Source organism: Asterias rubens, chromosome 6 (assembly GCF_902459465.1).
Source record: "Asterias rubens chromosome 6, eAstRub1.3, whole genome shotgun sequence".
Lineage (NCBI taxonomy): Eukaryota > Metazoa > Echinodermata > Asteroidea > Forcipulatida > Asteriidae > Asterias > Asterias rubens.
In genome coordinates this window covers 8,384,071-8,397,340 of record NC_047067.1, presented here as the reverse complement: position 1 = coordinate 8,397,340, position 13,270 = coordinate 8,384,071, and the positions used below count along the sequence as shown (strand labels likewise).

General features: G+C 40.7%; 1 protein-coding gene across 2 annotated transcripts in view; it reads left to right on the top strand.

Annotated features, from left to right (window-relative positions):
* The window catches only part of LOC117291172 (mediator of RNA polymerase II transcription subunit 1-like), a 37,675-nt gene extending 24,902 nt beyond the window's left edge, over positions 1–12,773 (top strand). The window contains exons 12-16 of one of the 2 annotated variants that reach the window (XM_033772746.1): positions 1,595–1,725; positions 3,746–3,935; positions 4,213–4,308; positions 6,084–6,189; positions 6,588–12,773. In XM_033772746.1, the coding sequence (XP_033628637.1) occupies positions 1,595–1,725; positions 3,746–3,935; positions 4,213–4,308; positions 6,084–6,189; positions 6,588–12,183 (6,119 nt within the window). In that variant the 3' untranslated portion in view covers positions 12,184–12,773. Of the gene's footprint in view, positions 1–1,591; positions 1,726–3,745; positions 3,936–4,212; positions 4,309–6,083; positions 6,190–6,587 lie in introns of both variants that reach the window. The other variant, XM_033772744.1, reaches the window with a different exon arrangement.
* Positions 12,774–13,270: the final 497 nt, after the last annotated feature.

Genomic DNA, 13,270 nt, shown 5'->3' with positions numbered 1-13,270 from the left:
CCATCCACAATAGAGACCTAAGGAACTCAAACAAACTGTCCGTTCCTAGATGTAGAACAACTCGCTGTCAGAAAAACCCTCTCATATATATGGCTAATATGTGGAACAACAGTTCTGTTTGACTTTGATTTATTTTTCAAATGTTTTTTTTTTTTTTTTCCCATCCGGACCCCATAGTTCTCCGGCCTGTGCTTATGACTCATGGCTTGTTGTATTTGTTACCTGGTTCGATTTGTACAATATTAATTGATTTTTTATTGCATTCCGTTTTATAAAGCTCTTTTGGTCTTGTTTGTGTTGCAGAGTTCTTGTTAAATGCTGTTTTTGTTTAGTCCAAGTGTGTACATGCGTTTTTGTTCCTTTTTGTGTGTGCTGGTGTGGTGTGTGTCTTGCCAAAGGTGTGTGGTTGCTGTTTAATTTTATTCCCCTTTTTGCTTGTGTATTTTATATAATTTTTTTTGTATATTAATTGTTGTTCTCTTAATGATGTCCTTTTAATCTTTTTAAAATATTGTATCATAGTTGCAATTCAGTTTTTATGCTGTGATGGCTATTGTCAATAAACCTTTTATCTATCTATCTATCTATCTATCTATCTATCTATCTATATTGCATTTTGTTGAAGGATACCACCATCAGCTTAACCAGGACACTGATGCTTGTTTTGACAAACATTGTTTTTTCTTGGTTCATTGCAAAAGTGATTGAAATTGTATTTACTTTATAAAAAAAAGCAGAGGCTTTATTGTTTTGTTTTTAAGAACATGCAGGTAAAAACCCTCATTTTATGAGCAATCACGGTTTTTATGTAGAGCTTTGTTACGCCTGAGGGCACGCAATGCGCTTATTTTTTATTAATTTTTTTCCGGGTATGCAGAGCTATGTTAGAAATGTCATAATCTTTTATTGACACAATCATAATCTTTTATTGACATAGCTCCGTGTTACGACTTGCAAGGCCAATAGAGGGTTGTCTATATAGTAGATTCGGCTCTGTCACGCTTCACCAATAGAGGGCGCTCTTTACACAGCATTGAACTCATTTTTACGGGCGCGATTGATCATAGATTAGATTAGATTAGATTAGATTATAATTCTTTATTGTCCGCATAACATATACAGATAATTGTTTTCCATTGGCAATTGGAGACATTAAAAAATTATTATTATTATTATTATAACAATATTGAATAGTGCTGCGAATCGCGCTCGCTAACAGTGAACCGCTGCAGCACGCTCTACAGTGTATGTGCATTGACGTTCAGTAATCGCTCAGGTAAAGAAAAATCACCAAGGTTGTCTTGCACCAAGACCTGGGCCCAATTTCATAGAACTGCTAAGCACAAAAATTTATTCCTTGATAAAAACAGGTTTACCAACCAAGTTTCCATGTGTTTTTCAGGATAAGCAAACAAAAGCTGAATACCAGTAACAAGCACTATGCAACAAATGGAAATTTGGCTGGTAATCCTGTTTTTATCGGGGAAGAAAGTTCATGCTTAGCAAATTTTTGTGCTTAGCAGCTATTTGAAATTGGGCCCTGTATTACACGGGCAATTGAATAACTTTGTCTTTTTGTTTGTGTCTTGAGGAGTTGTGATGCAGTATGTTGACGTGTCATCGGCCGCTCCCCTGAACAGCCTAATTGCTCGTTACATCCTCGATCCAACCCTGGGGCAGACCATGGGAAAAGATTCCAAACACACTGGAAACACCTTTTATGTGGTGAGTTTATAGTTTCAGTCAGGGCCAATCCTTGGAGGAACCTTGTTACATTCTCAAAAATGTATCCTTGTGGAGGCTTGTAGTGTTTGTTCATTCGCCTCTGTACTTCAAATGTACCCATAGACTTTGTACACACATGGCTATGAATATTGTCATTAGCCTAAACATTATACACTTTCTGGAGCGGAAAACATTGAAAATACCAAAGTGTTTTTGTAACCCACTATTTTGTTGTGACTCTGACGACCCAATGAGCTGGAATTTTCACAGTTTTATTACTTCATGTGAATGTTGGCGCACATAAAGTGTGGATGCTGGTCTTTGACAATAACTATAGTTGTACACTTGCTTTAAAGCCATTGGACCGTTTCGGTAAACAGTGTTCTCCAAGGTCCACACTTTGTGTACCACAACTTCTATATCAAATAACAAACCTGTGAAAATTTTGGCTCAATCGGTCATCGGAGTCGGGAGAAAACAACGAAAAAACCCACCCTTGTTTCCGCGCGTTTCGCCGTGTCATGACATGTGTTTCAAATAAATCCGTAACGAGAATTTATATTGTTTTGCTGTTTTCTCAAAAAGTAAAACATTTCATGGAATAATATTTCAAGAGAAGTCTTTCACCATTGCCTTCTGTAAACCCTGTAAGTTATTTGTAAATCTGTAAACTTTTTTTTTTTTTTCTGAACCGAAAGGGTCCAATGGCTTTAAGATGTGCATATAGACAATACCCACATGTATAATGGAACCCCTGAATATCTACTCCGCGGTAGTAGAATAAAGCTAAGAACAAACTGTACCTGGCAAGTAGATACACACATGGTGTTACCGCAAACCAAATATACATTGATACCTCACCATGCAAAATCTATAAGAGATAAAGGAAGTTTTCTTGTGAAAATATTACGAGGCTACTTTGGTGATACATGTACAACATGAATCTGGGAACAACCTTGTCTTGTTTACGGAAACACTAAAAGCCTTTAGAGCTGTTCTTTTTGTCTAAGTTTGTTGTCTTCTTGAAAGTCAATAGAAACAAGTGAAAATGTCTAAAAACAGGAAGGAAAATAGAAAACAGTTGAACGCTGTTGTCTCAAAAACTCAAGCACTTAATAATTATAAATAATAATGAGAAAATAGAATTAGCTGTTGCAAACAACTTACCAACCAAATGGACCGAGAGTTTAAACGCAAAAAATAGTTTATGGCCTGACGTTTCGACCCTAGCAGAGTCTTTCTCGAAGGCTCTGTACTTCAAATGTACCATAGACTTTGTACACACATGGCTATGAGTATTGTCATAGCCTAAACATTATACACTTTCTGGAGCGGAAAACATTGAAAAAATCAAAGTTTCTGCTAGGGTCGAAACGTCAGGCCATTGACTATTTTTTATAAATAATAATATTAGGTTCCTACGTAAAGCGCTTTATCACATTCCTAGGGGCGTATCAAACCCTCAGTGTTTTGTCATGTCAGTAATTAGAATGAAAGTAATTTTACTACAAACCAGATAACTTGAAACAAAATTCTTTAGCCTACCTTTTTGTCATGTCAGTACTTAGAATGAAAGTACGTTTACTACTAACCAGATGATTAAAAGCAAAATTCTTTAACTGCCTTTAAAGGGTGTATGTACTTTTTGTAGGACAAAAAACACAATGTCCACAGATTTACACTAAACTTACACAGTTTGAAGATAATGATAGCAGAAACCTTCCCTGAAAATATTACGTGCTGAGGTGCTGTAGTTTTTGGGTAACGAGTAAAACAATGTCATGAAAATAATTTTGGTCTCATGAGACCAAAATTGTTTTAAGCATTTACAAACGTATTTTCATTACATTGTTTTACTCATTTCTCAAAAACTGCAGCACCTTGATAAGTAATATTTGAAGGGAAGCTTTCCACCAGCATTATCTTCAAACCCTGTAAGTTTAATGTAAATCTATGGCCATTTTGAAAAAGTACCCAAATCAAAACAATTTTTTTTTTCTTCAAATGTTTTCTTATCCAGAATCTACCAGATCAGGAGCACTGCTACTTCATCAACGAGTGCACCTCGACCAATGATATGCGCGGAGTTCTCGTCTCAAAGCTCAGCTTCACCAATCCCATGCACGTCATTCAAATGCTGTCGTTACTACGGCAGCAGGCAGTCTACAACACGCTCATCGCGAGTTGCGTCCGAGCTGAAGAGGAAGGAGGTAACATCAAAGCAACTCTCTGGGATTTTAGGGAACCTTGGGGTTTTTTTTTCGTTTTTTTTTCAGGAAATAATTTGTTGTCTTCATTTTTTTCCTCAGTGGTTCTATTCAGGGGGTTGTATCTTCTAATTTAATTTGAGGGGTTTGCCAGTATGAAGTGTAATACAAAAAAATATATACTAAATAAAAATACAAAACCCAGGGATTTTCTGCCTTCTGCAGCAACCAATTGAATGACCTGGTCCTTAACAAACATAATCTTTATGAACCATTTCAGATCCATCATCGGCCTTGTTGTTTGAGGTCACGCCATTCACGCACCAGAAATTGACTGTTACGTTCCAGCATCCGGCCACTGATGGCATGGGATGTGGTGAGTTTTTTGCACTGACTTTGTGATCATGTTTTCTTGTTGTATTTTTGGTTTGCGGTAACACCATGTATGTGTCTACTTGCCCAGTAGAGTTTGTTCTTGAGAGAACTGTCTTGCTATGTATATTCTACTACCGGGGAGTAGATTATCGGAATTCGGAGACTTTTCAATTCTGGAAAGAACTGTCCTGCTTTAATTATGTTGATAAAAAGAATTAGCTGTAAGTAAATAAATAGTAAATTTGCATATGTACAACCATGTGGGAGTGTTGGCTCTGAAAAGAGCTGGTGTTTTAACACCAGCCTTTTTTAGAGCCAACACTTCCGCAAAGGAGATTGAATAAACAGTTGTACCCGCAAATTTACTATTTATTTAGTTAGAGTTAAATCTTATAGTTGACACCACTTAATTTGTGCTAATAAAGTCATTAGTGAACATTTACAGAATCTGTTGATTTCATGTAAACATTTATACTCTATACATTTATATTTTAAAGTTTGAATTGTCCGTGATTTGATTTGTTTAGTAATTTTTTCTTTGTAAGCACAATCTGTTTGTTCACCATTCTATTTTTTCATTGTGTTGACTGTAGTGCTATTCACATGGCAGACATTTGACTGGGGTCCCTTGCTTAATTTTAGCATGGTTGTAAAATGTAGCAATGTTTTACATTATTTTGCAAGGGCAGACATAACATTTTACAACCATGCTACAATTTAGCAAGGCACCCTTGCTAAAGTGCTTTCATGTGAAAGGGGCTAAATTCATCAGTGAAGGTTTACAGAATTTGTATTTTATTTTTTTGTTACATTTATATTTAATTGTCTGTGAGCTGATTTATGTGATATTTTTTCTGCATAATCACAATCTGTTTGTCACCATACTATCTTTTCATTGTGTTGACAAAGTCATCAGTGAATATTTAAAGAATTTCTTGTTGATTTCTTGTATGAATTTATATGTAATTGTCCGTGACTTGACTTGTTAATAATATTTCCTTTGTAATCTGTTTGCCACCATACTATCTCTTCATTATGTAATTATTATAAAAATGTTGTTTTGGTGCTATCTCTTCTGAAAATCCAACAACATTTTGTGAATTATCCCGCCACTTATTGTAACAAATCTATGGAAATTTTTTTTGTGTTTGTTTAACTGTTGGTTGTTTTCCCTGTTTTTTTTTTTTTTTTTTTTTTTAAGACATTTTGTAACTCGAGTGAAATAAAAGCTCTGCATGATTGCTTATATGTTACATGTATATGTCATAAGTAATCATCTCTTTACATTGTGTATGCTGAGATCTTAGGCAGTCAGGATACTAGTAGAGTCTACTTAATACTGTTATCTCCTTTGTAAACGTATTTGTTGTAATTTATAGAGAGCTTGCAGTACACTTACAGTTTATGATTCTTTGGTTTTTAACTTTTTAAACATTATTGGCTGAATTTATTATTATCTTATTATCTTATAGTTTATCTAGAGTGAACAAGATTAGGCCTACATTAATTAATACGCCGTTTTTGAATAAATTACTATGCAGTTGGCAAAAATCTGCCTTTAACCATTTTTTTATGGAAAAAGATGCACAGGCAATATGCCGAATCAGTGGTATTCAAACTCACGACTTTTTCCATTCTGGAGCAGATATCTTACCTCTAGACCACTGAGATTGCCCTGAAGCTAGAACCAGCTGGAATTCTATACATTAGCAGCGGATACCGCAACAATTTCTATAAGATGTTAAAATTTTCACTTCTCTATTTTGTTTTTCTCAGTTGAGATGGATCTGAGTGAATCTGCTGGCGTGAAGTGCAAGCTTCACACACCCACTGGTGAAGAGCCAATATGCAGCGACAATTACGCAACGCAAGTTTTGCAAAGGTGAGTTGAGAAACTGTGTAGGTACTCATAATCCATGTGCACAATTTGCTAAGCGAAATTGGGTTGCAAGTAAACAAAAACAAGTGCGATGTGTGTTGTTTATGACCATTTTCTGCTTTAGCAGCTCAGTAAAGTTGGACATTAAAAGTTTTGTTTTCCTTAAATTTTGTATGCAGAATCAAAGCAATTCAAAATCTTTATTTAATAATAATCATTATTATAAGTATTTTAAGTATTATACCCAAAGCAAATGTTTATAACTAATTTTTAGTTCAAGAATTTATGCAAAAACAGCACTATTAGTTAACTGAATCCAAAATACAGATTTAAAGCTACAAGAAAACAAGTTATTTTTGTCCAAATATTTCCCAAACTTTCCCTTCGTTTGTAATTTCCAGATGTTTGTCAATCCCTGTCACAATGCGCGCCATCATGAAGAAGGCTTCCAGTATGATTCAAACCCGGGTCCAGAAGCCCACACCTGCAGCGACCGTCACCAGCGAACCACCCAGCAGTACAAGTCTTGTACCTGGAAGCCTAGCCCATCAGCTTCGATCAACACTGACGAGTCAAAACACGCCTGGTAGTATAAGACCTGTTGCCGGACAACAGCGGAGCATACTCGGTGATATGAGAAGCTCTATGGAGTCAATCTTAGTGCAGCCTGGCTCTGCCCTTGATATTGCAGCCTTGCAAGCAGACAATTCAAAAGTCGAACAAAACCCAATGTTGGCAAGCTTGCTGCAGCATGCAAATAGTGTCGCTGCTGCCGCTAATGCTACCGCTACGACGTGTCATAAAGAACTACAGAGTCAGATATTAGCGACAGATGCCGCTGCAGCAGCACAGACGGCAGCTGTCAAGTCCAAGAGAAACCCAATGCTGATGAATCTGCTCCAAGAGCAAACCAAACAACCGGCTCAAATAATGGCAACCCCACTCTCGGCATTAACACCAGCTCCACAAGCTCCCATTCAGCAGCCCAGTCTCCCCTCTCCTATTCCTGGGAAACCAGTCAAGAAGCGGCGTAGGATCAAATCTGCAATGTCCACAGAGAAATCTCCAAGAAGACAATTTAGCGAGGATGAAAGTTCACGTGAATCCTCTTTTGATTTTGATGCAGGGCATGTTGTACCTGAACGTTCGCCCTCACTCCACACTCCTAAGATCCCAAGTGACTCCCAAGTCTTCTCTCATTTTCCGATGCCCACAGACCAATCCAAGACATTCCAACCATCAGGAGCAATGGAGCCCCCAAGAACAACTTCACAGACCGGTGAGCTTTCTGCACTCCTAGCAGACTTTGTTGATACATCTGGTAAAACCGGACGCCGGCAGAAGCGTTCAGACAGCACAAGTTCACAATCTAGTCTGGGTGGACGACCATCAATGTCCCCAAAGACGCCTACCTCTTTGCCAATGACGCCGACATATGGTGGTGGAAGTAGTGCGAAACCTGGCATGCAATCTCTCCATACTCCTGAGCATGTCATGCAGGCAGTGACTGACGCACCTTTGCCTCAGATCGGCAAAATGATGCCCCGCCAAGAGTCCCAACAGTCGGCAAGGGGCAACACTGATGCAGATGTCTTTGGCGCCCACAACACAGAGCTCTTTTCACCTGAAGAGTTTCTGGCGATTTCTGCAGCAGATGGTGATCCTGCTGAGGGCAATAACCAGCAGTATAACATCAGTGAGTCATTAGATTTCAATACAGATTCCAGCTTTGCAGATGATCTTATTGAACCCCCTGCTGATGTTGATATGGAGGCATGTGATGCTACAGCATTTGGACTTTCAAGCGTAAATTTAGCTATTGCTCGTATGGGTGTACAGACCACCAAGTCTCCATCAGCAAGTGAGACTGGACCTGATGGCAAGATGAGGTCAGAGTTCAAGCTGTCCACAGCAGCCGCACTCAGTGCATCGGCTGCGTCAGCTGGATCTACCCCACCCTCGTCAGGACAATCTGCATTTCAGAACATAAGTCCCAGCGTCGGGGGCAACCTTATGCGGATGGCATCTACGGACACTGTTGGTCCGGGCATGGCATTAGATTTAAGCATGCCAAGTTTGTCCAAGAGCCTTGGTAGTGCAGATTCCATGGCAATGCATGCTGCTCTGAGAGAGAGATCCATGAGCTTACCGGAGAGACATAGTAAAACAGTGCCTGGAAACCCACAGTCCAGTGGTCCCACCAAGAAGGTGATTAGAACACCTCCTGTTTCAAAAGGGAAACCAAAGAACTTTGTATCAGAATCTGCTGGCACCCCGCCACCTGAGAGCCAGAGCAAACGAGTACCAAAGAAACGAGGCCCGAAGAAACGCTCACGTGAAGCTTGCGATTCCCCTCCACCCAAACCAAAGGAAAAGAAAAAGACGACCAAGCGTCGTCGGATTGAAACCGACAGTGACTCTTCTCCTGCAGATGACGACGAGAGGGAGGACTTCTCTAGTGTAACGATGAGCTCTGAAGCACCTCTAAAGATGACAATCAAGATGATTCGAGTCAAGCCTGATCCAAAGCCTAAAGCAAAAGCCCCAAGTACCCCGAGAATTAGAGTGAAACCTCTGACTCCAGTGTCAAGTTTCGATGCGGGTCAAGTAGGTATCGAAGGATTAGGAAGCAGTGAGATGGATTTGAAGCCCCAAGTAAAGGCAGATTACCCAGTATTACCCCTAAAAAGTGAATATTCTAGTCCAACAAAGCAGGAATACTCACAAAAGAAGGATGTTGCGTTCATGTCCAAAGTCGATGCTCATGCTCCTCCTAAGGCTGACCCATACAAGATGGAGTCTGCATCTATTAAAAGACAGAATTTCAGCAAATCATCCACTGTTGCTTTAGCACAGTCTAAAGTGAGAAGTGACCTGAGCAAAAGTTTCACATCCAAAAGTTTATCGTCACAAAAACCATCGGGAATCCTCGTTAAAACTGGAATTCCTGGAAAGGTGACACTGTCTTCAAAAACCAGTTCTCTATCTCAGATGAAGATGGGAGGCAAGACTGACTCCCATACTTCATCATCCGTGTTCAAGACAAAAGTCTCATCTGAAGGTATGAGGAGTTCCCTTCAGTCAACGACCAAGAAAATCAAAGGAATGGATTCTCACACCAGGATTCTCAAGAAGTCAATGAGCACTGGTCAGAGGCCTGAAGGAAGGAAAGGAGAGATGAAGAAGTCGCCACTGCTGAAAAGTTCAAAGCTCAGTCAAGGATCGCCAAAGGGGATTATAAGGTCCACAAGCTCAACATCTGCAAACTTGGGGAGTCAGTCAAGTTCCCTGAGTACGTCCAACAAACCTTCGCCACTTTCGATTCCACCTGCAGCAAAATCCTCTCCACCTACCTCTGAAGGACATGGGAGCACAACTGGTGCAACGTCTGCTGGTGACACAGCACAAACTCCTACAACTCCAACCAGTGCAGGTCCAAAGGGTGTCAAGGTTTTACAAAAACCTAGAAAAAATTCCCTGTCTGCGATTGTTGGGAAGCTCCAGGAGAGGGCAGGAATTTCTTCAATTTTACCCGGTCCTCCAGGGTCAGGCCAGGAGGGTGAGAACCCTGGCTCATCACCGGTGAAAGAGAAACCATTGAAAGAAAAAGTGTGTTCTGTAAAACCTCAAGATGGGGACAGTGGAAAGGCTGTGGTCTCTAAGCTTGTGAAGACTGACCACTCAGAAACATTAGGCAGAGAATCGCCATCCGGTTCAAGCAAACTGCCAAAGACAAAGCCATCTTCATCACTGTCAAAACCGTCAACTCCCTTGTCTTCAAAACATGGATTGCCATCATCTGCCGCAGTAACAACTTCATCTCTCTCTACTACAAAGCCAGTCAATACCTCTGGCACGTCAAAGGTTTCTGCCTCACCAACAAAACAATCATCTTTATCGTCATCCCTTGGTCCGAGCCTGCAGCGATCATCAACACCACCAAGTAAGCCCACCTTGTCCCACAAAGTATCACAGCAGGTTGTCCGTCCACCCAAAGTTTCAACCCCTCCGATTCCTCTCAAGGGGACAACACAAGCTGCAAGAACACCTCCGCCATCTGTTCATTCCATGCCCAAACCAAATCCGCTGCTTTCGGCAACTAAGGCAGCAGCCACACCCAAACCAGTGTCTCCTTTGAAATTTAGCCCTGCCACATCTGGAGCTTTGGTGTCGTCTATCTCAAATCCAAGTAAGACACCTCCAAGACAGGTTCTCTCACCAATCTCTCGGAAACCAATCATTTTAAGTCGGTCCTCCTCAACTTACTCATCTCCTGAGAAAGGCAACTCTAAAGTAACCATTGTTACTGTCATGTCACCGAGGCTTGCAAGACAGGCAGAGGCACTCAAGAGTGGTGTGCCTGCAGATATAAAAACAGATAATTTCTCAGAAACGCAGGCTGTTTCTTCCCAATCTAAATCAGTAACTGCTCCTGTTGTTACCACAAAAGAAGGAAAGGCAGAACCAACAGCCACACCCTCTACCCAAGCTGTTTCTGAAATTGAAAGTCTCCCAAAAGTTCCTAGCTCAGTCCAGCCTAAAAAGACGAGTACTCCTCAGGCAAAGCCGGTTCTAAAATCAGATGAAGGAGCTAAGAATGTATCTCTAAAACCAGGGACGAATGTCAAATCGCTGAGCGAAAGCAAAAGAGCAGACCCTGGACTGAAACAGAGCAAAAGTAGTAGTAGCACAATGGCAACAACTCCCCAAAACATCTCAAAAACTGACTCTTTGAAATCCACAACAGAACCAAGGGGTATCGTTGACAAACCCAAACCAGAACAGAAAACTGTAACTAAGACTAGTGTTAAGTCAGACGGAAACCCCAAGGAAATGCCACAAAGCTCTTCAACGGAAAGTTTTTCTAAGGCTAAGGAATTATCAACTGGAGCACCTGGAACTGGAGTTTCTCAGCCCTCACAACCAGCAGAGAGACCTATGAAAAAAGCTGCAGGGGAAACTAAATTTGAAAGTAAATCTGCAGAAATGAAGTTTCCAGCACCTGCATCGACCCCCAACATTAAGGCGGAGACCAAGAAGCCATCTAAAGATCTATCTAACCTAAAGATGCTTTCCAATCCCAAGCGCCAACCTAGTCCAAAACATCAGCCAAGTCTTAAAGCACAACCCAAACCAAAGTTGCCAAGCCCCAACCGCCAACCCAGTCCGAAACACCAACAGAGTCCCAAACACCAGCCGAGTCCAAAGCACATGCCGAGCCCAAAACATCAACCTAGCCCAAAACACCAACCTAGTCCAAAACACCAGCCTAGTCCCAAGCATCCGATGAGCCCTAAACACCATCCAAGCCCAAAGCGCCAACCAAGTCCTGTGCCTCAGGCTAGCCCAAAAGCTCCCGCACCCTCGCTTGAAGTTCACAAACCTCCGACACCAGTGCCACCTCCACCAGCGGAAGTTGAGTTCAAAGTTCCAAGTCCAGCCATTGTCCCAAGCCCCAAACCACCATCAATATCGGGTGTACCAAGCCCTAAAGCCCTTGGTAGTGGCAAGCCAAGCAGTCCACCTTTAGCAACAAGCCCTTACTCCCCAGGAGTACCTAGCCCTCTTGGTTGTGGGAGCCGTATGATGCCAAGTCCTGGAGGTGTACCAAGCACACAGGGCATTAAGAGAGCTGCAACACCAGATGACACCGGCCACCTAGCTAAACGTAGCCGATCAGTCAGCCCTGTCTACAGCCACAGTGGGAGTGAAGACGAGCTGATAATTGACGACCCTAACGCCCCGAGGTTAAGTCAACCCAAGGGGGAGCCCTCCATACCCAAAGATCGCAGAGGAAGTCTTCCAGAGGAAGCAGCCATCGCTTCGCCGTGTGCTGCTGTGTCACTTTCTCCTTGTGCCAAGTCTCCGTTGGTTAAATCACCTCTTGGTGTAAGCATCGGAAGTGGCTCTGAGCATTCTCAGCTGAGTCCGTGCCTCATTGATGATGACCTTATGGATGAAGCTCTCTTGTCATCCATTGGCAAAGAAGACTCTTAGAAGAAGAGCTTTATAAAATTAATATATTGACATGTACATATCTGTGCATTGCTTTGCATGTGCTATTTTTTTTTTTTTAAAGGGTATTTTTTATTAGACTCTGTGTTGTTAAATTGGACATGTATGTGTGCAAACTTATTATAAACAAAATAAATTGTTCCAAAATGTGACACTAACTATAAGTCAGTTTTTGTTGTAGCCATATTCTAATAATTTCGTTCAGATAGATTTTTTTTTATCTCTTTAAGTGTTTAGGACGACGATAATAAGTGTATATTTTTTCTCAGCAATTTGTTCTGGTGTGCTTCAAACTTGTTATTAATCCCAAAAGACATATCGGGAATTTCTGTTGAAGGTTTCTCGCAACAAGGGACTGTGAATATGCTTCTGTTTTAATATACCATTACTGGTCGGACGAATCATGGTCGAAGTGATCTGTATGTCAAAAAAACACAACATTTTGCAAATTGGTTTTTGCACAAATTATTAATGTACTCGCAGCTCGTATGCTCAGTTTTAGGCCACTAATGGGGATTATACTTATGATCGAAAGGTCCATGCGATAGTTTATGAATTAAAAAAAAAAAAAATCAAATAAAGAAATGAATGGTTTACTTAAAAAACAAATGTTTCTTTTTGCCAAACAAATACTTTGATCAATAAACCCCATTTACCAGGAACTCCAAAATATGGAGTTTTGCAAAATCCATGCAAATTTACACTAAGGACCTTATACATATAGTACCGAGCTTTATGGCAAGTTTCAGTACCTCCTGACTCAGTGCCACTTCATCAATGATATACATGTACATGTACATAGCACTGCTATGGTGCCACACTTGCATGGTACACTTTTTGTGTTTTCACTAAGTGACCTCCTATCTGTTGGACCAGGGGGCCGATTTCACAAAGATCTAAGATTGATCGTTACTGCAAATCAATCGTAGTTGCTAAGTAAAATGTGATGTCACAATACAAATCACTATGGTGATACTGACAATTTGTCTTGGGATGAATTTGATTGCTTTGTGAAATCGGCCCCTGAAGCGTGGCGTTTTCACAAAGTGACACATATTAGTGTTGGTAA